We start from the raw sequence: 25,463 nt of genomic DNA on the forward strand, positions 1-25,463 counted from the left end.
ACAAAATAAACCCATTTTAACTTTGGGTGCAGCAATATCGTGTTGATTTTATGCAGTAACACCTTCAATTGATTTCAGTATGTGGCTTGAGAATATGCTTCCTTTTTAACCATTTTCCAGTAATTGGTGTAGTTTTTCAACCAATATGTATAAAGTGAGAGTGATGGTAGGGAAGGGAGATAAGTACTTTTTTACTTGATTTAAAACCTTTGTTTTCATCTTCTTAATAGCTTCAGTATAATGCAATTTTGATGCCAAGTGTTAGAGCACATATTGAATAAAACCCACATTTTCAGCAATTCAGTAACTCTGAATTAATCAGAGGGCTGTTTCAACAATTGACAACATAATTTTTAAATACAGTCTGAAAACATCAGGCAATGCATGTCTACTCATCATTTTAATTCAAGCATATAAATTATTTTTCCTTTGAAAACGTGACAGAAACTAAGGGTTTCTATTTTCATTATGCTTTAGGCAGTAAGTACAGATCCTGTTCCAGTGAAACTACACTATGATAAATCACATGATCAAGTCTGGGTGCTGAGCTGGGGAAACATGGAAAAGAATTCACCAACTTTGCAGGTGAGGTGATCAGAATGATTATATGCAAGAAAATCTAGGCAAGTTGAACCTTTGTGTAATTGCAATGTGTTGTATGTTTTCCTTTAAGTATTATTACCATGAGCTCAGGAGGGGCAGTGAAGAGATTTCAGGTAACCCAAAAACAAGTTGGACAACTGACTGCTAAAAAAGTTAGTGATTATTTTCAAACCCCTAGTCAGAAGTGACAATAGCAAATCGATAGAAAGATAAGGAATGCAGCTGAAAGCAGCAGCATGTTCTGTAACTGCCAATCTTTTGAGAAAAAACTGTTGCTCTTTATGATGGTTTTGTTTTTAACTAGAGGGTAAACTGGATTTTAGATATATTTCTACTTCACTAACTTTATATTGATGTTCTGGAGGTGTCAAGCTCTATTGATTTTTTTCAGATGTAAAATATTAAAAATCTTTACTTTTCCCATGCCTCTGAGCAGTAAAAAGCCTAGGGACAGTCACTAAAGAAACATCTCAAGAAGCTATTTATTGTGCTTACATTACTCCTTTTTCATTAATTTCTGTTCCTTATTTAAAGTAATCCATTGATACTATGATGATCATCTTTACTTCATAATTTATAAAAATTTACTTTTATTTCAGTTTGTCTTCCTTTTCTTTAGAAGTTAATAAAATCCTTATGTATTTAATATGCACTTATATATAAGAAAAAGAATAAGAGAAATTCAAACAGAAAAATTAGTAACTTTTGAAAACACCTTTTTAGCACCTACAGACTCTTATTAACTTTGAGCATGCAAGTAATTTGTAGGAGTTTAGCTTTCACTCCTCCCCAGAACTGATACTTGAGTCAGTCTCACCATATTTTAAAGCGACTGATCACCCTTACTCTTATTTTCTTACAGTATAGATGATAGATTATTTTAATTTTTTAAAAAACCCACTCTTAAGTGCATGCACGTGAATATCATAGTGGCTATTATATGGAATTTTCTTTTATTCATCTATAAACATTTACCTCAGAGAAGGTCCGAGATTCAAGGTTCATAACAACATAAGGAATATTTAAACTCAGTTCAGCTTGCTCTTCTGAAATATGTCTGTGCAATGTTGAATGATCTTATGATTGACAAGAATTGGGAGTATATGTAGACATATGTTCCAGCAGATCAGTTGATAGCATCCTATCTTTTCACTCTGGTTGAAGTGCTTAAGAAATTTAATCTGACTCTGGGATTTAGTGTTAAAAAAAAAAAGGAAAACAAAAAATTTAGTTTGAACTAAGAACTGCTAGAGGCTTCAGTAATATAAATTAATAAATATGGATTCGGGGTGATAAAAAAGAGGGAGGGTAAAAGTAAATATGAAGATTAAGCGGTCAGGTGTATAACAGTTCTCTCAAATATGTAATGCTTATTAACTTCATTCACTGTAATTTGCATTTGTTTTCCTGGTAACTGAAAGATAATACAAAAGAAGGAATACAGAGGCAATACTGTATTAATTTATTTGGATAGAGATCAAATTTTGAAAGGAAAGGTATTTTTCTAGTTTGTAATGATGTTACTTTATGCAGGTGATAACACAAGCCAGTGGGAGTGTTTCTCATCACACAATCCATACCCAGCCAGTGGGAAAGCAGTTTGACAAAGTGGATGACTTTTTTATTCCAGCTACAACCCTCATCATCACCCATATAAGGTAAGTTTCAGCTGAATTATAATTAACTTTCAAATGAACAAGAATATTTCTTCATAAATATTTCATAAACATTTCTTCATAAACAAACTCAATTCAAGTTGATTTGAAAACAAGATATATATAAGAATATATACATTTATTAGCATTTTTCTTCTGTATTTCACCAAATATTCAAAAGTTCAACTGCTCTATGTAGGAAAATTGAGGTGCAATATCATCTGGAGTTTTCTTGAGGAATTGATAACTGTAGTATTCAGATAATTCTTTGAGTTAGAAGCATACATCTTAATTTGTGAACAATGCATATTAATTTCTCCTACTGCTCAGAGCAGTTGCCCTATATAGTACTTACCACATTGTATAACCTATATATTCTAATAGAGTTATTATTTTCATTAAAGAACCAAGAAAAAGAAAAAAAAACACTTTCGGAGTTTTAAATGGAATTGTGATACAACATAACTTAGAACTAACTTCTCCTGTTCATTCAGTTCTTTCTACCTGTTTTTTTTATCAGGCTCTCTGTTTTCAACACAAACCATGACTGAGGATGTAACATGAACTCTGTTAAGATGCATGAATAAAATTGGTCTTATTTCATGGGTGCTGAGTGATCATTTTAACATGATGTTAAAATGGTTCATACTGCAGACATGCCAGTAAATACTGTAAATTCTTGCAACCTTATTATTTCTCTCAGTGAATGTAGGATTGTCTTTGTGTTTGGCCAAAGATCAGACAGGTTCTGGCTTTGATAGAAATCCTCTAAGTATGGAAGAACTGAAAAAATTGACCAGCTGGATTTTAAAAGACAGCTATGAGAAATGCTACGGGAAAACGAACTGTGTCTCAGTGAGACAAAATACAGTGGGACAGAGAAAGGGAGTCTGAGAAAAACTGGGCAACACTTAACATAGGCATAAAACAGAGCTCTCCCCAAGACCTCTTAAATGAAAATCTATCTTTCTTCCTTAAAACACATTAGTAAGAATGCAATATGTAATTTTCTTTTCTTTTTTTTTTTTCCTGCAACTTTTCTACCCATAGGGATTGAATATTTCTGCAGTCTAGGACTTGTACATCTGAGTGTTGCATTAATGTGTATCAGCACTTTGTATGTTTAGGACTGTTAAGTTTCTTTGCAGGTTGACATGGACCCATTTAATTTCAAAAAACCTGTCAACAATTAACTCCATTGTGTATTCTGGTATTTCAAGTTCAAGTTTCCACAGAAATGCCTTCATTAGATGTTCTGAACTGTCCTACAGCATCATCATTCACATTTAGCAAAAATCTCAAATCATGAATGTAAACATGCATCCGCATTAAAAAGGATATAATTTCTGATTGTTGTAGAGGGTAGTCTTTGAAATGTGAAAACATGCAATTTAGGTTGGTTTTACAATTGATTTCAGAATTCACTCTATACATGCCTGTGAAAAATCTGGTCTTCTCTATCAAAAAACATTTGGCTTCTCCTAAAGATGGTGTCAATGAGAGATAATTTTTAAAAATTTTCTACAAAACCCTTAACTAAAAAGTAAATTAGAAATCATCCATATGCAATTTAAAAAGAAGTGTGTAGATTAGTATAGCTGAATAATAAATTGCCTCTAAGTACCATTATTACCACATTTGTTGAATTGAGTAGATAAATGCATCATGCTCAGCCTTAGAAAAGCATTAAATATTTTTGCTGTATTTGGAAATATTTTGGAAGTATTTGCATTGTGAGAACAAAAGTTACTGCTTCATAAAGTAGCAAGTACTAGAGGTACTATCCCAGCAGCACTGCCATTTAGATACTTGAATTTTCATGTAAATAGGAAAATAAAAACTTGGATAGAGATAAACATCGCAGAAGGGTTGGAAAAAGAAAAACAGGGTCAGCCCAAAGCTAGTGTTGAACTCATCATGTCTAACTCAAACTATTTTAAGTTGCTATTTTGCCTAAATAGGTCAAGTAGGCACTTCCTTCTTGGTATATTGAGTCACAGCTGCCTTCAGTTGATGAGTCATTTCACTCATTCTATATGCAACTTAAGAGAAAAGAGAATTAAAGAATAAAAGAGAACCCACAGAAATAAAAAAATAATATGAAATTCAGTTGAACACTGAAAGAATAAAATTGGATAAGTGACTGCAGATATAAATAAACATGTACATCAATTCAGGCCTAGTGAAATTCTTTTTATTTTTGAATTTTTTTTTTCGTTTTTTCCACTCACATGCCAGATAAATACCAAATAAAATTTCTAAAGTCTGGGGAAAAGCCTGCAGTAGTTTGTCCAATGCTAAAATCATAGATTTGTGGGGTTAATGAAAAAAATCAATTCAAGAGCAATTACCTGGTTTTACTGATTCATGAGCTTACTTGAAATGCTATCTAATTCTGAGTGCTGTTTCTAGAAAAGACAAAAAACTCACTTTTTGAACACATAATTTTTATTTTAATTTTTTTATATATTCTTTGAAGAGCTATTTACCTTAGTCAGTTGTTCGAAGAATTTGCCTTCCATAAAATGTCTGCCCTGCAAGTAATTTGATTTTTTTGTTTAAAAAAAAATGAACTCTGTGAACAGAGTGTCAGGAAAGATTTTAAAATTAACTGTATTCATGAAACCAGTAGTGATATAGAAAAAAAACTCTATTGAATTTAATATCACCAGTCAACAAAAAGCCACTCAGTAACAGCATGTGTTTCTTAAGGATGTTAACAAACATGAAAGCTTGAGCTTATTATTCTTTGGAGTGTATACCAACAGGGGAGCAATTTATGAGTGTGAATTGCAAAAACCAACTACAAGAGAAAAAACACCACTGGCTAAGTTAGCTGGCAAGTTTATTGCCCAAGGGCCCTATTAACTCTTTGTTAGAAATCCGTTCCCTTTGACCATGCTACACCAGCCTCTTCAAGAAAAATTAAAGCTTTTTGTGTCTAGGTGCATTTGTCATGTGTAAACTTTAATTTTGAATGATAGAGCAGAAGGCAGAACCAAACTTACTGTCTGAAATGTGCAGTTCCAAGCAAAAAAAGACATAGCATTTAAAAGAATTAATTAAGTTTTGTAACACAGTTAACACAAACCATCTGCTATCATTTAGAGCGTATTGCTATCTACTACATATTCTGTCCAATTGGTTATTCTTTAATCACTATAAAGATCAAGGGAGAGAAGGTAAAGATAGGTTGGCTTGTTGAAATCAAGGAACAGAAGTACAGTAGAATAATTTAAAGCAATAGTGGGTCATTAATTTTTTTTTCATTTCAGTAGTAGCTAAGATGGTAATTGCTAGTAGTACATATATAAGTATTTAAAACTTTTGTAATTATTGAAAAAATTAAAAATAATTTTATTTAAGAAGTGGTGGAACTATATATTTGCTTTACCTAGGTGAGTTATTTTTATGTATGAAAATGCAAATGGGCTGCCCATTACTAAAAAAGAAAACTCCACACACCTTATTGCTGTCTTGGGCAGCAGATAATTTAGGACATACTTCCCCCAGACCAGGCATTTTAAAAGATAATATAAATTTTGGACTATGGTAAACAGTAATTCATCCTAATGAAAAAAATATTTTCTCAAATTTTTCCTACCACTGATTGAGACAATGTTCTCTTTTACTTATTGTACAACAGGAGTCAGGGCAAATAACCTTTTGGTTCATAGCCAGCAAGCATAACATTCATGCTCTGAACAACTATGATGCACCATCAAAGCAGCAGCTAAACAAAGTAGGCATGAGCCAAAAAATAGAGGAAGAATAGACCAATTCTGTTATCTTTGAACCCTCTTTTATAATTGGTTTATAGTTGGTATGTGTACAGAAGAGGATAAGAAAAGAAACTTGATCATTTTGGGAAGAAAAATGTGGAAGGTTCAGTAGCATCAGTTAGTTGTGGGACATTAGGAAGGTGATTTCCTCTCTTTTATGTTCCAATCATACTATTTTCTTCCACTTCTGAGATGAAGGAGAAACAGTTTTGTGCAAATACCATTAGGAATCAAACAACATTTTGGCTGTCATCCTTTTGTATCTGCTAACTATTTATAAATATATATAAATAGATATGTGTATGTGTGTGTGTTTATAAAGAAAAGAAACTATCTATTAGTTTTAGTGCAAATCTACTAATTATCTCCCTAATAATGTGTAGTGCCCCCCGCTGACATTTCCAGATAGCAAATCCATGCTTGTACAGAGAGCCTCAGCTGCAAATAGCTCTGATTGACATCCCAGGATAATGCTCTAAAAATATAGGTGACTTAATTCTAGAATTTCTGTGTGGTGTTTTTTTTACAAGACTAATTCACCTGCTGACTCTAAGAGAGGGGATGCCTCATGCCTTTAAGCATTTCTTCATGATGGAAATAAAATTCCTTCTTTTTGTCACTAAACAAGCTTAGAGTTTAGAGAAAGTCACTTTCACTTGACTTTATTGGGTTTTTTGTGTCAGCTACTTGTAGTGTAAAGTTCTTAGTCAATCGGTAGCCAAAAAAAGGCTATGACACAAAACAGTAATAATTATTATTAGAAAGAACCCTAGAAGAAGTTTACTCAGTCTTGCTGTTGGAAATTTGAAGATCTGAAGGGCACAAATCATATATTCTTCTTACATATCTTGAAAAATAGCCTATCTTGCTGTTATCACTGGCTATGTTTTACCTCTGATAAATGCACTCACTGTCAATATACATTGAATTATACCAAGAGAATGAGTGAATATAAAGCATTGTTTTCATGCACACTGTCATGCCCATATTGTCAGTGCACACAGCTCAAAAAAAAAGTCTCCCCTTCCTCCTAGTTCTGTTGAAAAATTATCAGACACTGGGTCCACAAAAGTAGATAGAATGAGGTCTATTACTCTCTAATAAATGGTACAAATCCCATGGTATCTTTCTTCAGTTATTACTGAAGCTTTTTTGTTTTGTAGATATACCCTATAAGAATTGAGTATATATTTTCAAAATTTGGCCTTATAAATTTACTAAGAAGACAATTTTATTCAGTGAACTGTTTTCTGTGCCGAAGTAGTTCAGCACAACCAATGATTTTGTCCTTAATTATCTGCTAATACCACTCTTTATCATAAAAATAGACATTTGGAATGAATATGTCTGATGGCTGCAGAAAGATGACTTGTACAATACCCATGAAAGTATATTCTTGGAAGCCTAAGGAGCAAAAGGCCTGATTATTTCAGCTCCACTTCTCGTAAATCGAAATGAACAAAAGATAATTGGAATAAATTAATGTCTGTCACTACACTGCTGTAAAATGTTTCAAAAGCAGTATTAAATGAACTCACTGTAATGGGGTAACTCTAACTTTTTAGATGTTTTAATCTTTTAAAAGTATTATAAATGTCATAGAGTTACCTGACCTAACAAGTGGAAGAATAAGCAATCAACTCACTGGTGAGACGGCTCAGTGTCTGAATAGAGTTAACATTTTCTCAGTTTGTGTTTTTTCTCTTTTTTGTGTCTCTGTTGTGTATGGTAATAAGGGAAGCAGTCTTTCCAAAATTGCACTTATTCATTTGTACAAAACAGTCCAAAAACTAAGCTTCTCTTTAAGAGGTAATTGGAATGTACTGCCAATGCATTCCTGTGAACCTTCTTAAATGAAACCCATGTCGGGAAGGGATTCAATAAATTCACATTTCATTCCAGAGTTTAAGCCCCTACAGAGATGTGAAGTAGCTGACATAGAAAGAGCATTTTCTGTATTTCCATGCAATTAAGCAAACAGAAAATATTATTTTTTGCTTCAAAACCCTACATAATCAGAAAAAAACTTTCTATTCAGTGGTTTGCAAGTGAAACAATGGAAGTGATAAATACTGAGTCAACTGTAAACAAAAACATGAACAGAAGAGGTAGATTTAATTTAGGGGTTGATTTTTTCACATAGACAATATGATTTAGTGCAAAGATGGAGGGAATTTATTATTTTACAAATTTAGTTAACAATGCATATTAGAGGAGCATAACGTTTGAGACAGTCATCAAGCTAAAAACATATAAAGTGCTACTGGGAAGATAGGGAAACAGCTTGAAAGCTTGAGGAATCAGAGAAAGCTCAGTAGTACCAGGGCAAGCAGAGAAGATCTAGAAAGTTCTCTTCAATTTCTAGTAATGATTGTAGAATCTGTCAATGAATCCTACATAGTGGCACAGCACACAAAGGAGGTCCAATTGAGTTAGGGGTTCATTCTGCAATCTCCCAATCTGTTATAGTGAGAGTAATGCTAAATGGAAACCTTATAATCATTCTTTTCCCTCTCTGTGTATTTTCCTCCCAAAAGAAGGACCCTTCTAGTCCATAAATGTGTTGTTTTGAAAAAGAAACTCATAGGATCTTTTGGGAAAGATAGAGAGGAGACACTAAAAAGTCTTTTTCTGCATATTTTTTTGCTTTAATAGTGGAATTTAGAGCATCTTTGTTCCAGAGGGAATATGGAGAATGAGAGATTCAGCTCAAAGAGTTTTAAAGTATTGCAACTTACTTTGTCCAAAGACCACCACTGGCAACAGCAACAACTGTTGAAATAAATGCCTTTTTGAAAATGGCAGGTACTTTTCAGTGTGTCAAACCTATACTCTTTAGTTCAGTCCTTCTCTGTTCACATGTCCCCACCCAAAAAGCTAGGAGTCCATAAATGTAGCCACGGGATATCTTTAAACTAGGGAAATCTCAGTCCTTTAGGTAAGATATACCATGTGTCCAAATTAACACTTCACCTGTATCCTGCTTCATCTTTACTCCTATATTCTAACTCAAAAGGACCAGTGTTTGCAGACTTTAAAATGTGCTAGGCAGTTAGGATTCCCAACAGTACCTGTCGGTGAGCACCTACTGAAATGATGAAGTAACTGCCATCACTCCACAAATGCATTTAAGATTTGCTGTCACTGAAATGATGTTCTGAGGCATACATAACATTTTTTAAACCAGGGCATTTTGGATTTCATTAAGAAAATATTTTTTAAGTTCATTTTCAGTTCATTATTATGAAATTTAATCAATAATTAATTGCACATTTAAATGTAGCTAATATAAAGTATTTTAATATTTTTATTCAGTGCATTTTCATAATGCACTGAAATCTGTGACTGTTTCTAACCCAGCAAAATATATGTATGTATGCACACATGGACACACACATTTATAAAAAATCAATTTGGAAAACTATCCTATTTCTGGAATCAGTAATTCTACATGCCTTTTCCCATGTCAACTGACAAAACAATACTGCTTGACCAATTTATTTAACCCATGCCCAAATCTTTTTCTCTTACATAGCTTGAGTTAAAATTCACAAAGCTCTCAAACAAAAATTCAAACTGTTAATACAAAAAAAAAGATTGTGTCAAAAACTGTTTCCAATTCAGTGTGGCTATTTAGAAATGAGAGTTCCCTTCAAATGTTACATAGCATCAGTAAAAAAAAGAATTCCTTGTGTTCTCCTTGTCTCTCTTTATTAGCTCAGAAAATGGCTAGAACCTGGTTTAAATCTAATCAGCTCTAGTACAGCCAAAGATAGTTTTGCCAAACTGTAAATGTTTGGGTTTTTTCATACTGTAAGTTTTTTTCCTTTTTTGCAGAAGTCATTACAGGAATAGTTACTTTTAGCATAATACCATCTGTCCATCTGAAGTGGCCGAAACATTACTATAAATAAATGTTGTAGCTGTCTCCAAATACCTAGCTGCTTTTAAAAATTCAGCGTCTATCAGTGTGTGAAAATACACAAAACAATGAAATGTATAAAAATGTAATCAACTATAAGAGGAAGAGAATCCCTGCAATTATGGCACATAATTGTTGAACCCAGTGGTTAGAAGTTATCTTAGTGCTGCCTTAATTACTCATTGGTTTTCAAAAAAAGCCCCAAATTATAAACATTCATCTATTAGCTTGGAGGCAATCTTAAAATGATGCAATTAACCATTTTTTGTATGTTTGTTAGTAAACAACCAGAGCACAATTATTTTAAAAAATTGTGCCGAGTCTGGTTTGGATGGAGCTAGGTTTCCTGATAGCAGCCAGAACGGTGTTGTGACACTGGAATAGTGTGATCTGTGACACTAGAATAGTGAAAATTTTATTGGAAATTTTCATTTGTTCAGTTCTACTTTTTAACGTTTAGATTTTTGTTAATTACATTTAAGCTCTCCTTTTTGATGGTACAACCTATTGTCCTGGTTTAGAAATAGTATTCCCCAATTTAGCATTCCCGTTAAAAAGAAAATCATGAGCTGCTCCCCCCCCCCCCCCCTTGTGGGAGACAAAAGGCAGAGATCACTAACTGAGATCAGAAGAATTTACTGGAAACAGCCATGGCATAAGAAAAAGAGCAGTAACAGGAACAATACTAACAATAGAAGTGTACAAAGAGAGGGTCATTTACATGCAAAAAATGTTCATGTGGACTCTGAGTGACAATGACGGACGGGTTCCCTACCCTGCCACACTTCTGTTCCACCGGAAGGCACACCTTTCTTCTTGGAAGCAGGAGTCCCTTACTCACGCCCCTGGCAATGATGTAAGGTAGTACCAAATAACATTAGGGGCTTGGCCACACCCACTCAGTGCAGTGCACTGCAGCCCAGAGTCCCGGGGCTCAAGCAATCCGCTGGGCTCAGCCTGCCTGGTACCTGGGGCTACAGGTGCACACCACCATGCCCAGCTACTGTAAAAAAATTAACTCTGTCCTGGTTGGAGATAGGACACCTACTCTAAAATTTTTAGTGATCACACGAATCAAAGGCTTTAAGAAGACTTCCAAATCTACACAAATGGACTGTTTTGTCTGAGTTCCTTCCAGGTGTTCTCAACAGTCGGCATGTAACATCTTACAGTGAATAAAATGCCCAAACTTCCATCTTAACAGAGCCACTCCAACCAACCCTCACCTCCTGTATTATCTACAAATTAGAACACAATAACTTGCTATGATAATGTTATATTTTTAATTCAAATGTGGTCTCTGATGCTTTTGTCTGCACAAAATAATATTAATCATAATTTTCTCATACAAAAAGTATCTTTTTTTTTTGGTCTAATATTTTCTTAATTTAGGTCATTATTAAAAAAAATGGAAGAGAAAGGAATTTTGGTGAAGTTTAGTATTTATTCTTAAAAGTATTCACATATCCCCAGCTATAACAGCACGTGAGCTTCATTTTTAAAATGAAGAAAAAAATCTTTTGAGACTGTTTTGACGTATGTAATTTATCACCTTTGTAGTCCCTATCTCTGCCTCATTATTCATTCTGTAGTAGTGCTGACTAGTTCTTTTGACATATATGAATTTGGCTGTGCATTCCGTATGACATCTGCTCACCTTGATGTTACCACATTTTCTGAAGTGCCAGATCCTCTTAATCCTATCTTACTTTGTACCGACATTTAGGAGCATCTTTAGAATGTCTTTTGTTCACTGTGTCTGTATAGCTAGCCCTTTCTTTGACTTTTATTGCTTTAAAAATGAAGTGGTTGGGTTTTTTTTATTAAATTGCTAGCTCTCCTTCCCTAGAAGGTACAAGAAAGAAAAACACATTTGCTACCAATACTAAAAATAAATTTTTGCTGTGCAGGTTCCTTTATGATATAACATGAACATTCCTAGATTCTAAAAATGTAGGAATTAAGATGTTTCCTTTTGTTCTAAAATTTCTTCATTTATTTCTCGCCACCTCTGTTATCATTGGACAACAATTTGCAATAATTAAAAAGTGTATTGTATATATACATCTTGCAAATGCTCCACAGAAAAATTTCAGAAAATTAGCAGAGTCCTGCATCACTAGTACCCTGAAAATTCAGGATTTATCCCTACCCTGTGCAAATGTGCACTAAATGTGAGCCAGAAGTCCTGAACTCTGTCGACATGTTAAAACAGGTCGGCTCTTCCTGCAAGATCTAGAAAGAATGACTAAAGAAGTCATACCACAGTATCTGGCCAGCTGTGGGGAAATTTTCCTGGTAGTTCTTTACCCATGGGTCATTTAAACATATTCTTTAACATAAATTTGGGGTGACAGTCTGTTTTCTTCTTTGGATCTCTAATGAGGTATAAAATGCTCTGCAAATATAATCTTAAACTGAAATAGAAATGTAATGAAATAAAATTAAAATAAAAGGAAGAAATCATAGAATATGTTAATATAATTTTAAAAGTATTTTAGAGAGTATACTATTTTCATTATGAATGTGAGAAATCAGTTAAGAGATTTTTGCCTTTCTCTTGCAAGCACTTAAATGATTTATCCGGCTAAGTTACAGAAGACAACTTGCATAGTCTTTCCCACAAATAATATTTGAAAGATTGTATCCTTGTGATTTTTCCACCCAAGTAAAAACTATCACAATAAGAATGAGGATTTTGTTGGTAGCACTTACAATATCATTTGCTTTGGCTCTGCAGTATTTAATTTGTGGTGTTCATTTTTCAGCCCAGAACTAATCTTATTAAATATGATTTAGGATAAACTCAGAAACCGAAAGCTTACTAATGCTCAAAAACTATTTATTTTATAATATTCATTCCTATCCCTTTTGCTTATCGTTTAGGAATGGAATTTTTTTACTATTCAAGTTCTGAGCACAAAGCTTAATTTTAGGAGATTCCTTTAATCTAACAAGATATCACTTCTCAGGATTCCTTCAAACCCTTGTAGAAATATTTCTTCCCTTCTGTCTTGCATGGCTGTTCTGAAGTCCTTGATATCCTTACTTTTCAGAATAATGGTCAGTATGTGCTGAGAGAGTAAAAGGAAGAGAGAAAGAAATAATCATTTTAGTATGTTTGTCCATCACTGACTGGAGTCTCAGGCATCCAACTTAATCATTCTCTCTACACTGAACTCTCCAACTGAGAATGGAAATAGAGAAACCGTGTTCACTTCTATGAAGTATATAAAAAGCAATATCAAAACAGAATAAAAACTTCAGAACAAATCTGTGAATATCAATCTTGGAAATCTTGGAATACTTACCTAAAAAGGTCACTTCCCTTTCATTCAGATCTCTCAGGTGGTGTTCAGCAGTTGTTATCCCCTCTGTGTAGCACAGCAGGCCTTCTGTGGCACTTTCTCTTTTGCATTGAGCCTTTGCAGTGTCCTTCCCTATTCTATTTCAATGCATTTTAGGATCTAATCAGCAATTTTATCATTACTAAGACCATCTGCTCCCATAGATCTTACAACTGAATATTAAGTTCCTTTCTGAATTAATCTCTGAAGACCTGCATTTATTTGTATCAATATCATTAAGTAAACATATGAAGTATATATGACTAACAATGGGTTAGATCTCTGCTGGCATCTATTTTTTATCTCAAAAAGGTATTCCTTAATCCACATCCATAATTAAAAATAAAAATAATATTGATATTAATGAAGACAAGTTATATCTATATGTTAATTTTCCTCTTTCATCCCACATATGTTATAAATTTCAAAGAATACCTGTTATTTTATAGACAATTTTTTCTTTTATTTGGAAAGATACAGATGAGATGTTTAGTGCGCAAGTCTCTAAGAACTCAGAAATCCAAAATTTTCAAAACCAGAACTTCTTCCCAAGCAGCAGTATAACAAAATGGTCAATATTTTTGGAAAATTAGTTCTGCCATCAAATTCTGTTTTTCATCAGAAATGACCTTTTAAGTCATCTAACAGAACTGATAGTGATGATCTTGTTTTACGCTAAAATTACTCATTTTCTATGAGTGGCCCGACAACCTTCTGTTCTGTGGTTTTTAATTTTCTTTTTACCAATTCTTCCCCATCCTTATTTCTTAAGACTACTATGTTACTACTTTGCGGGTGCATTATCATAGTCACACAATATTGCTGCAAATGTTATTTTTCTAAGTGGTACTTTTAAATATTTCATTTCCATTAATTGTGGCAGCTAAATAGGTAAAATGGTGAAGAAGGCAGAAATATTTTCCAGATATGTGTGTGTGTGTGAATGTATATATTCACACCTAAAAACACTTACAAAACCAGAGAATTATCAAAATTTTCTCCAAGAAGCAAATAATTCCTCAGATAGGAATATGCTTTGTGCTTACTGCTGTTACATGCAAATACCAAAGAAGAAGTAAAAAAAGCCTTTTCTGATGCAAAAGAAAACTGTGAAGCAAGTGTTCTTAATGTTGTAAAGAGCATCAGGAACAAAATTAGGAAAATAAACTTAGAAGGTCAAAAAGTGTTATAGTACTCAAAAGAAAGGCACCATTTGTGCTGATGACTAATACCTGTTGGGTAAAATCCACTTAGTTTTTTGTTGTCATCCAACACCCATTTTTCAACTGCAAAAATTAAAAAAGGGTCTTTTCTGAGCAACCTGCCAGAAGTGGACTATTCTAGGCAACAATAATTTTGTAAGTCCTGAAACAAAACAGTTATACCCTTGCAGTGCTCAGTTTTTGAAATTAGAAACACTTCCACAATTAAAAATGTGGGGTAAATATTCTGTTAGAGGTGCATATTTTATTTCTGTTTTATAGTACTGTAATTGTAATAGGAAATGACAATAAAAAGTTGTGTATTTTAAAATCACTTTAAATAAAAAAAATAATTGTTTGATGATTTGAATGATATGAATTTAAGCCATCTAAAGTAAAATAAACCAGTGTGAGCAGTCTTCCTTAGAATCACCTGTGTACGAGTATAAATGAAAGAGTAATTCTAATAAAGCAAACATATTTAACATACAGTATTGTATGTTAAATATGTTAAATTCTTAGAAAATCCTTAGTTGTGCTGGTGGCAAAAACACAAAGTGCTGGTGACAGCAATTGTAAAAGTAAACAGTTCTTACAGCAATTTTCCTTTTTTCCTTTCCTTAATTGTTAAAATTTCCTTCTCCAGAGCTACTGTGGATAACTTCAACTGAAAAAATATTTGGTATATAACACACTACTCTTTCAGAATTTTGCTTAAATGGTAGTAGTTTCCCATGTTGGCAGATAAGCTTTTTATAGGATCAAGGTGGTCTCTGAACACTAACACACTGTTCTTGGGCAGTTAATGACATCTACTTTTGAATTCCGGAAAACTTTTGGTCAGCAGATTTGATAAAATTTTGTAATAATAGAACTTTCTTTTCCTGGGTTGATTTTTGCATAAATTTTGAAAAAAAAAATGGGTCTGATACATAGAATGTAGAGTGGCTTTAAGCACAATTTTTATTCACTCAAGATAACATGGATAGCATTTGGGGTTTTTTTTCTTGAATTAAATTATTTAGTTCATAAATTTTCTCTTTTGTATGACAATAGTGCTGTTTGTTTCTTGTACAGATAATTTTGATTGTAGCTCATTTCAATCTCTTTTCTTTGCTTTCTGGTTTTGAGAACAAAAATAATTTTCCTGAAGCGTTTGACTTCAGATTTTAAAAAATATCTACTGACTTCATGGGGGTAACCTCTAGGTGCATGACCAAGAACATAAAGGAAAGGGGACATCAGTTTTTACATCATCATCATCATTTTCTATGCTGTTGATCTTTCTGAACTCGAGAATAAATACAGTTTTATGATAATATATACATTAAAAGTAAAATGAAATATACCCTCATTTCTAGGTAAAATTTTCCTGAGCTTTCCTCTTTTTTGTCTTTTTAACCAGTCCTTAGATATTTCTTCTTTTATGGTGAATGCAGTTGCAGTGGTAAGCAATATATATGGCTTGTCTATATAGCATAGGGGAGGGCAGGCTGTTAATTTGCCGTTCCACATTAGCATTTTGCTTGGCTATTCTTTGTGCATAGGAGATGCAAAGTAACTTGCTCTATCTGAAGAGTGGAAAAATGATACCTTGCTAAAACAATTTTGAAGCAGCAGTACCAGAATTCATATGATTTGGGCACTTTGTATGGATATATCCAGTTAATTATTAATTCATCCTTTAATTGGCTAGAGCTTCCCATCAAAGATTGCATCTCTACTTTTTTTTTTAGATATAGGTCTCAGTCTTATCCTTCAGTCTGAAGAATTGCTGAAGATGTAGTATTGTTACACGGTAAATTGAAAGGTTTACAAATGCAGCAAATGAATATAAACTTTGTTTAAAGAGGACTGGTCTAAGTCCTGCCTTGAGTTTCTTCTACATGATTTTTTTCTCTTATGATCTTTGCTTTAGTATGCTTTAAACAATAATCTAGTGTATTACAAACAATAATCACTGTGTTATAAAGACAATAAATAAAAGTAAGACAATTTGGGCCTGACTGTGGTATAATTAATTCAAATAATAGTGCCTCAATAGGCTTGACTTTCTTCCTGTTATCCCTGTGGGACTCCTGCTTGAGAATGGGAAAAATTGTGTAACACAGGAGGTGTGCAATTCCCTTGCATAACTTTCATAGTTCCTGTCCACAGAAGCACTTAAAAAAATATTCTTTGAAAAACAGGAAATTTCCTAAACTTTTAAAATCAGTACATATAGTATGGTTACTAGCCACATTCCATTATATTTAGTATTTCTTGAAAAATATTTGTTATCATTTGCAAATTTAGCATCTGAATCTGATTCCATCTGGATATTTTGTAGTAACTATGGTGTTAGTTCTAATAGACTATGTCAAATATTTTGATAATAACATGACAATACAGTTCACTAAGATACTGTAATAAACAAAGTTGTTTTTTGAAAAGTCACATATAAGGTTTGCATGCACTTCTTAGAGCTCTGCAAAACCCTAAGAAGATAAAAATGAAAGGAGTCTCTGAAGAGTTTTCATTTGTCTGTTTGATGACTCTCTAGCCTTGAGAAAATATTGAAGTTGATTGTTACAGCTGGAAAAATACACCTTTTGTGGAAAACAAAGTGAATTAATGGGTTTCTGTTAAAGCTATCCTTTGAGAGCTGAGAAAACCATCTTCAGAGATCCCTGAAAATTCTGGAAGGACATCTCTGCTTTTAGGATTGTTTTGCTTGGAGACTTATATAACATTCTTCTCTCTATCCAGGCACTTGCAATAGTGCTAGCTGTTCCTCTAAGCTGTCATTTTAATTTCTGACCACTAAGGGCAGGTTTAATAGCCTTTATAGCTATATGATAGCTATAAACGTATTATAATGGTTCAGAGAAACAGTCACATTTAAAACATAATTGTAGCTCTTAGTCATATCTTGATATAGTGTCAGTCATTTAAACTTCAATTTTCAAAATCTATGCAAAGTTTTATAAGACTATATTTGGATGTTTTCATGCCAATGGGATGCTTATGGTGAGTGTGGTGTTCCGATTGCAAGCGCCTAGATTTAGGTGTGAAAATGCAGTGTACCCATGGGCATAAGCTACCTGTCTTCTGCTATAATGACGATCTAGTCTATACAGATAATGGAGTTTGGAAGGCAATTTTTTTCATCCTCTGGTGACGAAAATACAGGCCTCTGGTACTGATCATCTTAGCAAACGCTTTGGACTCTGTTGACTGTATGGACTAGATTCCTGCTGTCAAAAATAGCAGCTTAGATGTTTAACTCATATGCAGACATGTATAGTTATGAATAGAAAGGTAGGTGTCTACAGGAAAGAAATATTACCTGTAGAGAGTGATTTTTGTAGTGAGGAGTTGTGGTGAGGCTGTACAGTCGTGATGGCAATTCTTCAAGCTCCTAATTGACTGCTGATATGATCAAAGAGGAGGGAAGCAGCTGTGTTTAAATAGCACCACAGAAATATGTGTTTTCTTGTTTATTTCAGAGCAGAAGGCGGTAAATATAAACAAATTTATATGTTTATCTACTCTGGAAGAGATACAGTTAAAAGATGTATTGGTTTTGTAATTGTTTAAATTCCTGGTTCATATATCAATTTTTAATAAACCACTGAAAAGACTAGATTATAAAAAATACAGTATATAAAATTAAACTGGCCATTTCATCAGTGTGCTCATTTTGTATATGCACTTAGTCTAAAGTACACATTTCTTAATTTTAAGAACTAGGTAAGTCACTAAAGATTTCAGTAAAATTTCTATCTTTCAGGTTGACTTACCACTACCAATACATTCTACCAGTAATATTACTACAATACATTTTGTAATTAATTTGTTGAAATCTAGCTTATTTTTATAGAGCAAACCCACAACAAAAAGAGCAGGAAGCTGTACATATTTTAAATTGTTTAATCACATTCCAAGCATTTTTGGTATAGATAGAAAGAGCAATGATGTAAGAGATATATAAGAACAGTAATGTATTAGAGAGAAAAAATACATTTGTTCCCCAAAATCAAAATATTCCCATTGAGCTATGCAACACTCAAAGCTACTTAGGCTGAACAGACTTGATAAAAAACTTGACAGGAATTTTATATAAAACCAACATTAGTTTCTTGAATAACTAATATAATAAACTAATAAACTAATAACATAATAAACTATTTTTTTTATATTAACAGGGAGTTTCAATCTGGTTTGAAAGTAGCTCACTACCTTAGAGGACAGTGATTGAATAATTTATTTTGCACAGTGAAAGGGAGCCAGTTATATAAATCTTGTTGTGGTATGATAATCTGCACTTTCAAGCTTTTTCATAAGAGAAAGTTGTATTTCATGTAAGGAAAAAAAATTGTTTTTATCCTTTATACCTGTCACAAATAATGGAACTTAAGGTGATGGAAATTTTGTGGGGAAAAAAAATATGAAAATTGGATATGAAAAGCGGGAGGAGAGTAAGACTTGTAAAAACTGGTAATGTGGATGTCTAACAATAATACCTAGTAAGATTTCCAAAATTAATATTTTTTAAAATATGAGTTTGATGTTAGTGTCTCATGTCATAAGTTACTTCTCAGTGATGGGCAAGTACCTGTGAGCACGTTATTCCACTTGTTGAAAGATTTCCCCTAGTTTGAGACATTTGATATTCTGGCGAGAGAGAGGAGGAGTTTTGGTATAGCATTAATCTTACTTGCTCTATGGATTACTTTTTCAGTTTGACAATGAGAGTTTTCAGGTTAATAGTTTGGCAGTTAGTTTTGTAGTTAGGGAATTAGGATAGTGGTAATTATGACAACTCTTTTGGGAAAAGAATGATGCAATTCCTAGGCTTACTGTTCCTTCTTGTGTTACATACAAGCTTACAGTTCTATAAAACTAGGAACAAAATCCCGTATTTTAAATACTTCTGAAGTGCTTTAAAAATAGTTTAAAAATCTACCCTTGAATAAATTTTGTGACACAATAACAAAAGTAATAATTTCTAATATGTTGTTAACTTCATCACTGTGATTATGCTACTCTTAAATATGTGAGCATGTTTTATCATTAAAATTAGAAAAATAAGTCAGTCATCTATATGAGATGCACCTTTTTTTTTAATGCATTTTGCAATTAATGACTTTTAGGATATTTTTCCTGTCTCTTTTAAATTGGTTTGGACAGTTTCCTTAGTTTCCCTGCGTCTGGGTACTGTAAAGCTCATTTTGTAAAACTAATGACTCCCTGTGGTGTTTTATCCCCAGACAGCAGCTGAGCCCCCACCTAGCAAGAGCAACAGGTAATTTGGAAGAAATTTTATTGTTGAACATAATGTTACATGGCATGGCTATCCTTTGGGTAGCCAGCTGTGTCACCTCTCAACTTCTTCCAAATCCCCAGCTGACTTGTGGAGAAGGCAGAGTAAGAAACAGGGAAGGCCTTGATTCTGTTGAGCCAACAATGCTCGACAGTAACTAAAACATTAGTGGGTTATTGACACTTTTTTTTTTTTCCAAATTTACAGCACCATACAGGTTGGTATGACAAATTTAACTTCATCCCAGCCAAATTCAGCATACTACTCTTACAAAAAGTGCTATAGAGTTGATGAGTATTATTATTCGTATTTCTCTTAACTGTTTGTCACAACATATGGTTGAAAATACTGAAAATCTGGAATTAAAATCTTTATTATTTATTTATATGGAATAAGTGAAGAAAGAAACAATCACAGATTTCACAGTTCTAGCATTTACTCCAATTGGAGTGATATGGCCCCAGTCTACAGATTCTCACTTGCATTAGCTGCAAAATAAATTATTGGAAATGTGATGATTTGCTCTCAAGTCTGTCAGGCTTACGTTACACATGATTCCAGTGTGCACTGTGACAAACACCTTTATGTGCTGTCTGATATTGTGCATGATTTCACTGCATAGAAGAGACATGAGGGTTGAAATTCTCATAAATATTAATCAGGGATTAATGAACGGTGGGAGGCTTCTACATATCAGTCTATATGAGAGGAAAGTTTGCATTAAATATTCCATCAACTATCTCTAAAATTCAGGAAAAGTGAAGGTAACCTCAACTATCACTTGTTATTTTGCAACAGCCTAATCATAAAAAGCAGGCTAGCTGGACACAAGTGACAGACACAATTTCATCACATGATTATGAATGGCTGTATTTTTTTAATCCTTTTAGATAGCCAAGTGCTTTAGAAAGTTACAATATTATGGTAACTTAAAGTTGGGTTCAGCTGCCTATAGAACAGAGTAGTAGTGCACACTTCTTTACTCAGATTTAATAAGTTTGCTTTACTTTGAATGGAAAAATGAAAGCTCAGCACATGCACTTACTGATTTGGTTTACACAAAACTCCTTCTAGTACCAATTTTGTAAAATGTCCCTATTTTACTGGGTCTATAGACAACCCTGGAGGACAACATTTTCTTACCCTTTTTTATTACATACAGCTTTTTTGCATCCCCCAGACTACTAACCTGAGCAATCCAAAACTGTCATCTTGGTGACTTGCAATACTGTTTTCTGACAGATTTCCAAAGTATTTTTTTTTCTTACCGTTGCTTTTGCCTCTTTATCAGAAAGATGAAGGCCAATCTGGCAATGACAGTTAATAATCTGACACTGGCATTCTGAGAAGGTTCTTAATACTACCCAGGAGGAAGTACAGAGAGATTCACCTATTGGTTAGAAGGCAGCAATTAGGTTATTGGACACTGGGCTAAAATGTATTTGCAACTCATCACTGCCGTGTATAAACAAGCAGCTCTTTTGAAGGAGGTCTCCATGATCTATCACTGTTCCTCCAACCTATCCACTATGATCTTCTACATTTAGATCAATAAACCTTACAAGAATGACCATCCCAGCCTTAGAACATCTTTCATCCCAAGTGAAATTATAGCTGTTACAGTTGTATAGTTATAACATGACAAGAAATTCACAAACTTCCTGAATTTAGAGACTGACGTGTTGTCAAGGGGATGTTTGTTTTAAAAATATGTGTGTGTGCATTAAAGATCAGTATTTGTCAAATTATTAATAAGTCCTGTGAGAAATTTAAAATTAATTAAGATCAGAAAAAGTGTAAGATAAGTTTTAAAAACCAACTCCTTACAGTAGATAGAAAAGTGGTGTCCCAAACTCAGGCCTGCAGAAAGACGGGTTCCTCTGCATACTACTCATGAGTGTGCATGTGTGTGCGCGTGTGTGTGGGGCTGTGTGTGTGAAATAAGTTATTGTATCAAAACACAATTATTTCATTATATTTGAAACACGTGGCTGCTTAAAATCTCAGCAAATGAATGAGTAGCATAAGATTAAAATCTACTGTACTTATGCAATTTTGGTTGTATGAGCAAAGCCAAAAAATTGGTCTTTCATATATTCACAAGCTAGAAAAAAACAGGAGAACATTTTGTCTAACTTTTTTTCTATACTGTAGATTTTAAACATTTCAAATAGTCACCAAGAGATTCAGATAATAAATCTAATACTTCTTAATCTACATCTACTTTAATAGTAGATATTAGCATAGTCTTTACCAAGAGATTCCCACCACAGAAAATTAATCACCTCTCTGGTAGTTTGTTGCAATGGTTTATTGTCCCCATTGCTAGAAAAAATTACATATTCCTAATTTAAATTTATCTGGTTTCAGTCTGCAGTCATTATTATACTGAATTCAGACTTTTGAATAAAATAATTGTCTCCATTCCTCAAATAATTTTCACATTTTTCCTTGCCTCTGATTTTTTAATATTCCTTTTTAAAAGGGTAGAAATGAAATTATATAAAGCATTCTTAGTCTCATCTCCCCAATATAGAATACAGATATGAGTCTGTTACATTATTCTTACTCATCTCTCTCTGTATATACGTCCAAGGACTTTACAAAGGCTTTAGGGTCTTCAATTTTAGACTCATTAGACTCAGATTTTATATTGACCTGTGTGTCTGCTATGATCCTTAAATCCTTTCAGAGTCACTACGTTTTAGGATATTATTCTATATGCATGTCCTGTATTCCTCACTCATGTGTCAAGTTGCTCAGCTTTACACTTGGCTACCTTTGATCACATTTGCTTAAATGAGCAACTGACTATAATAATGATTTTTCTGTCATTATGTGTATCCTTAGTGTCATGGACAGGTATTTACTTTGAAATCACCAATGAAAATTTTGTGGAGTATCAGTATTTTTACCAAACAGAAGCAAAAGTGCCCTGCAAAATGATGATTCTGCATTGACAACTACATTTTATTGCAAAGAAATTATTTTACCTTCAGGTATCAGTTTTTATTTCAAGAAAGGTATGCCCTCCTGATATTAAGTTACCTTTAGATGGTTTTCTAATAAAAAAATTAAATTAGTTTTGTCTCACAAAGTTCATTTTTTCATAAACCTATGTTGACTGTATTATATTCATGATTTTCTGTATTTCATCTTCATATCATCTATTTTATTATTTCCCTTGGATATACATCAAGCTATTCAGCATAGCTGGGATACCTGACTTTGTCTTATGAGAATTTCAACAACCTATTTTTTAGACTTTCCAAATTATTCTTTTATTCTGAGATTTATTAAAATGTTAACAGCTAGTCAACTCTTTGAAAATTATTTGGAAGAAATTATCTAACCTGACAGATATATATTCCTATAAAAAACCTGTTATCACCTTCCTCAGTTGCTAGTGGCTTGGAAAATACTTTCTCATCTTTAGGTAACAAATATATATTTTCTAATTCTTTGTTGTGTTTTTTTTTGGTTGTTTTTTGTTTTTTTTTTTTAACTATACCAGACATGGAATTCTCAGCTTTTCTTATCAGTTTTCTTCACTTCCCCTTTTCCCTTCTGTATCTTCCTTCCAAAACTTCATTACTTTTTCCATCCTTACGCCTCTGCCTAGCAATTTTCAGAGACTAAGAATCAGTCACACAAACCTCAAAGGCACATGAACAGACCTCTCTTAATTTGTTCAGCTTCTCAAAACTCCAGCCACACATCTCTCACTGAGGCAGGCAGACATATCAAACACACAGCTTGCCAAATCCCTTTACATCCAAGAAGACTGGCAGCCTTGAAACGATTTTTTCACCACTTTTTATCTGTATTGTTGGGCTGTTTGGGTATTTACACTTCTGTCCAGATTTACTGAATTTTAATTGGAGCACAGAAATGTTATAGGTAGTATGACAGCCAAGAAAGAATTGTTTAAATAGTAGTATTGAAAAAAATCCTATTTTTCTAATGAGTTTTAATGAATTCCTTTTGGGCAGCCATACATCTGGTTTTGGGAAGGGTAACTCCTTTGTGAAGGTTTACCAACTTCATGATTTGCCTTTTCTCTCACAACCAGGTCCAAAATTCTGTCTATTTTTAATATTCAAAAATTTATTTTGACAGGGTGATTTCCTATGCTCTTATTCGAAATTATATATTTTTGGTTTATGTGCTTTCTTACATGTCTTTTTCGTACCTCAGTTGCAATGGTACCCTGTAGTGTGACAGGCTAGAAACCATGTAGGGCCTTAGCTAACCTGTATTTTCACCCAGACCTTGTCAGTGGATCATTATACAGCCTTAGGCCTTTATTTACTTCAGCTTTATTTACTTGCTATAATATCTGTACAGTGCTTTGAAATCAGTAAGAAAAACTGCTACTTAAATTCAATGTATTATTCTGCTCACATAGGTTATCTTCTAGTGTACTCCACTCCAAAAGCATTACCTTCTAGGTTAACCTTGCATCTGTGTCCAAAATAGTGACTTTTTAAAGCTTGAACTAGAAAACATTATAAAGCTAAAGATGTTTTGTGTGTTAACGTTATAAGAAAGTGGAATTATATTTTTTCAGAGGTAGAGAAGTCGATACTTTAAGGAAGGAAGGGAGAACATATCTCACAAACCCCTGTTTCCCATTCAGACCTAAGTTTAGAAAGCAAAAAATAGCATGGATAGCTGTAAATAATTGTAAGTGTACAAAGTTGAAAAGAAACCACCACAGGAAAAAAAATATATAGACTTACTCCTTGCACAATTTAAAATACATTGTAAATGGGCGTTCAGGTATAACTGATTATCAGAACATATATGATCAGCTGCTGCAGCATATAAAATCAAATTTCTTAATAGCTTCAGGGCAAGGGGCAGTAGACCTCCTAAGTGCAATAAATACAGCATCAAGATAAGATAGTCAGAATCTTGAAGCCAGTTTCAATTAAACTCAATTACCAAAGCTGAAGTGACTGTTTACATCGCAGGAACAATCTGCCCAAGATACTGTAAGCTTCTTACTTGTGGCCTTTTGAACTGTGAACTGTTACAAAGAGATAGACAAAGCTGAGTAAAAAACCATAATGCTTAGGGAAGTTTTGATCAAAATGCTTGAGACAGGATATGTTATCAGCTGATTTATTTGCTGATTAGATCTACAATAAGAATGTGATTAATCATAGGGATCTGGAGTCCCATGCTGTGGACAAGCATCCTTTATTTTAAAATCTGCCTGTGCTAGTCAGAAGGTTTATACTCACATTCTTCTGTGACTCCTAAACTATTTCATTCACACTAAGTAGGTTATTAAAAAAAACATTTAGAGCATTTAAATGATTTCACAGTGACTAGATTCATCTTAATGACATGCATTGTGGAATGCTTATGCAAACCTTTTAACTGGCAGAGTTTAGGGGATTTGTGTGGCAGAAGGTACCACAAGGTAATGAGAAGCTAAAGAACAAACCAATGACTCTGTTCTCCTCTGTGGGGAAAGCTAGATGTCAAAGTGTGAGTCTTTGCATACCTTCAAGGATGTTACCCTTAGGGAAGGTATACAAGACCCTTTCCTTCACTTCAGAGAACACACTCAGTTCCAGGAATCAAGGGGTTTACGCAATCAAAGTTATCATAAGCTGTGGTTCAAAAACATGTATGC

At 33.5% G+C, this 25,463-nt stretch overlaps 1 protein-coding gene across 1 annotated transcript in view; it reads left to right on the forward strand.

The window, feature by feature from the left end:
- Positions 1-25,463, forward strand: part of FSTL5 (follistatin like 5) — a 272,551-nt gene that overhangs the window by 242,958 nt on the left and 4,130 nt on the right. Inside the window, exons 14-15 of the mRNA XM_008933129.3 lie at positions 478-585; positions 2,137-2,261. Coding sequence (XP_008931377.2) covers positions 478-585; positions 2,137-2,261 — 233 coding nt within the window. The remainder of the gene's footprint in view (positions 1-477; positions 586-2,136; positions 2,262-25,463) is intronic.

The sequence above is a fragment of the Manacus vitellinus genome, unplaced genomic scaffold, assembly GCF_001715985.3.
Source record: "Manacus vitellinus isolate BGI_N305 unplaced genomic scaffold, ASM171598v3 scaffold_0_pilon, whole genome shotgun sequence".
In the NCBI taxonomy this organism is placed as follows: Eukaryota; Metazoa; Chordata; class Aves; order Passeriformes; family Pipridae; genus Manacus; species Manacus vitellinus.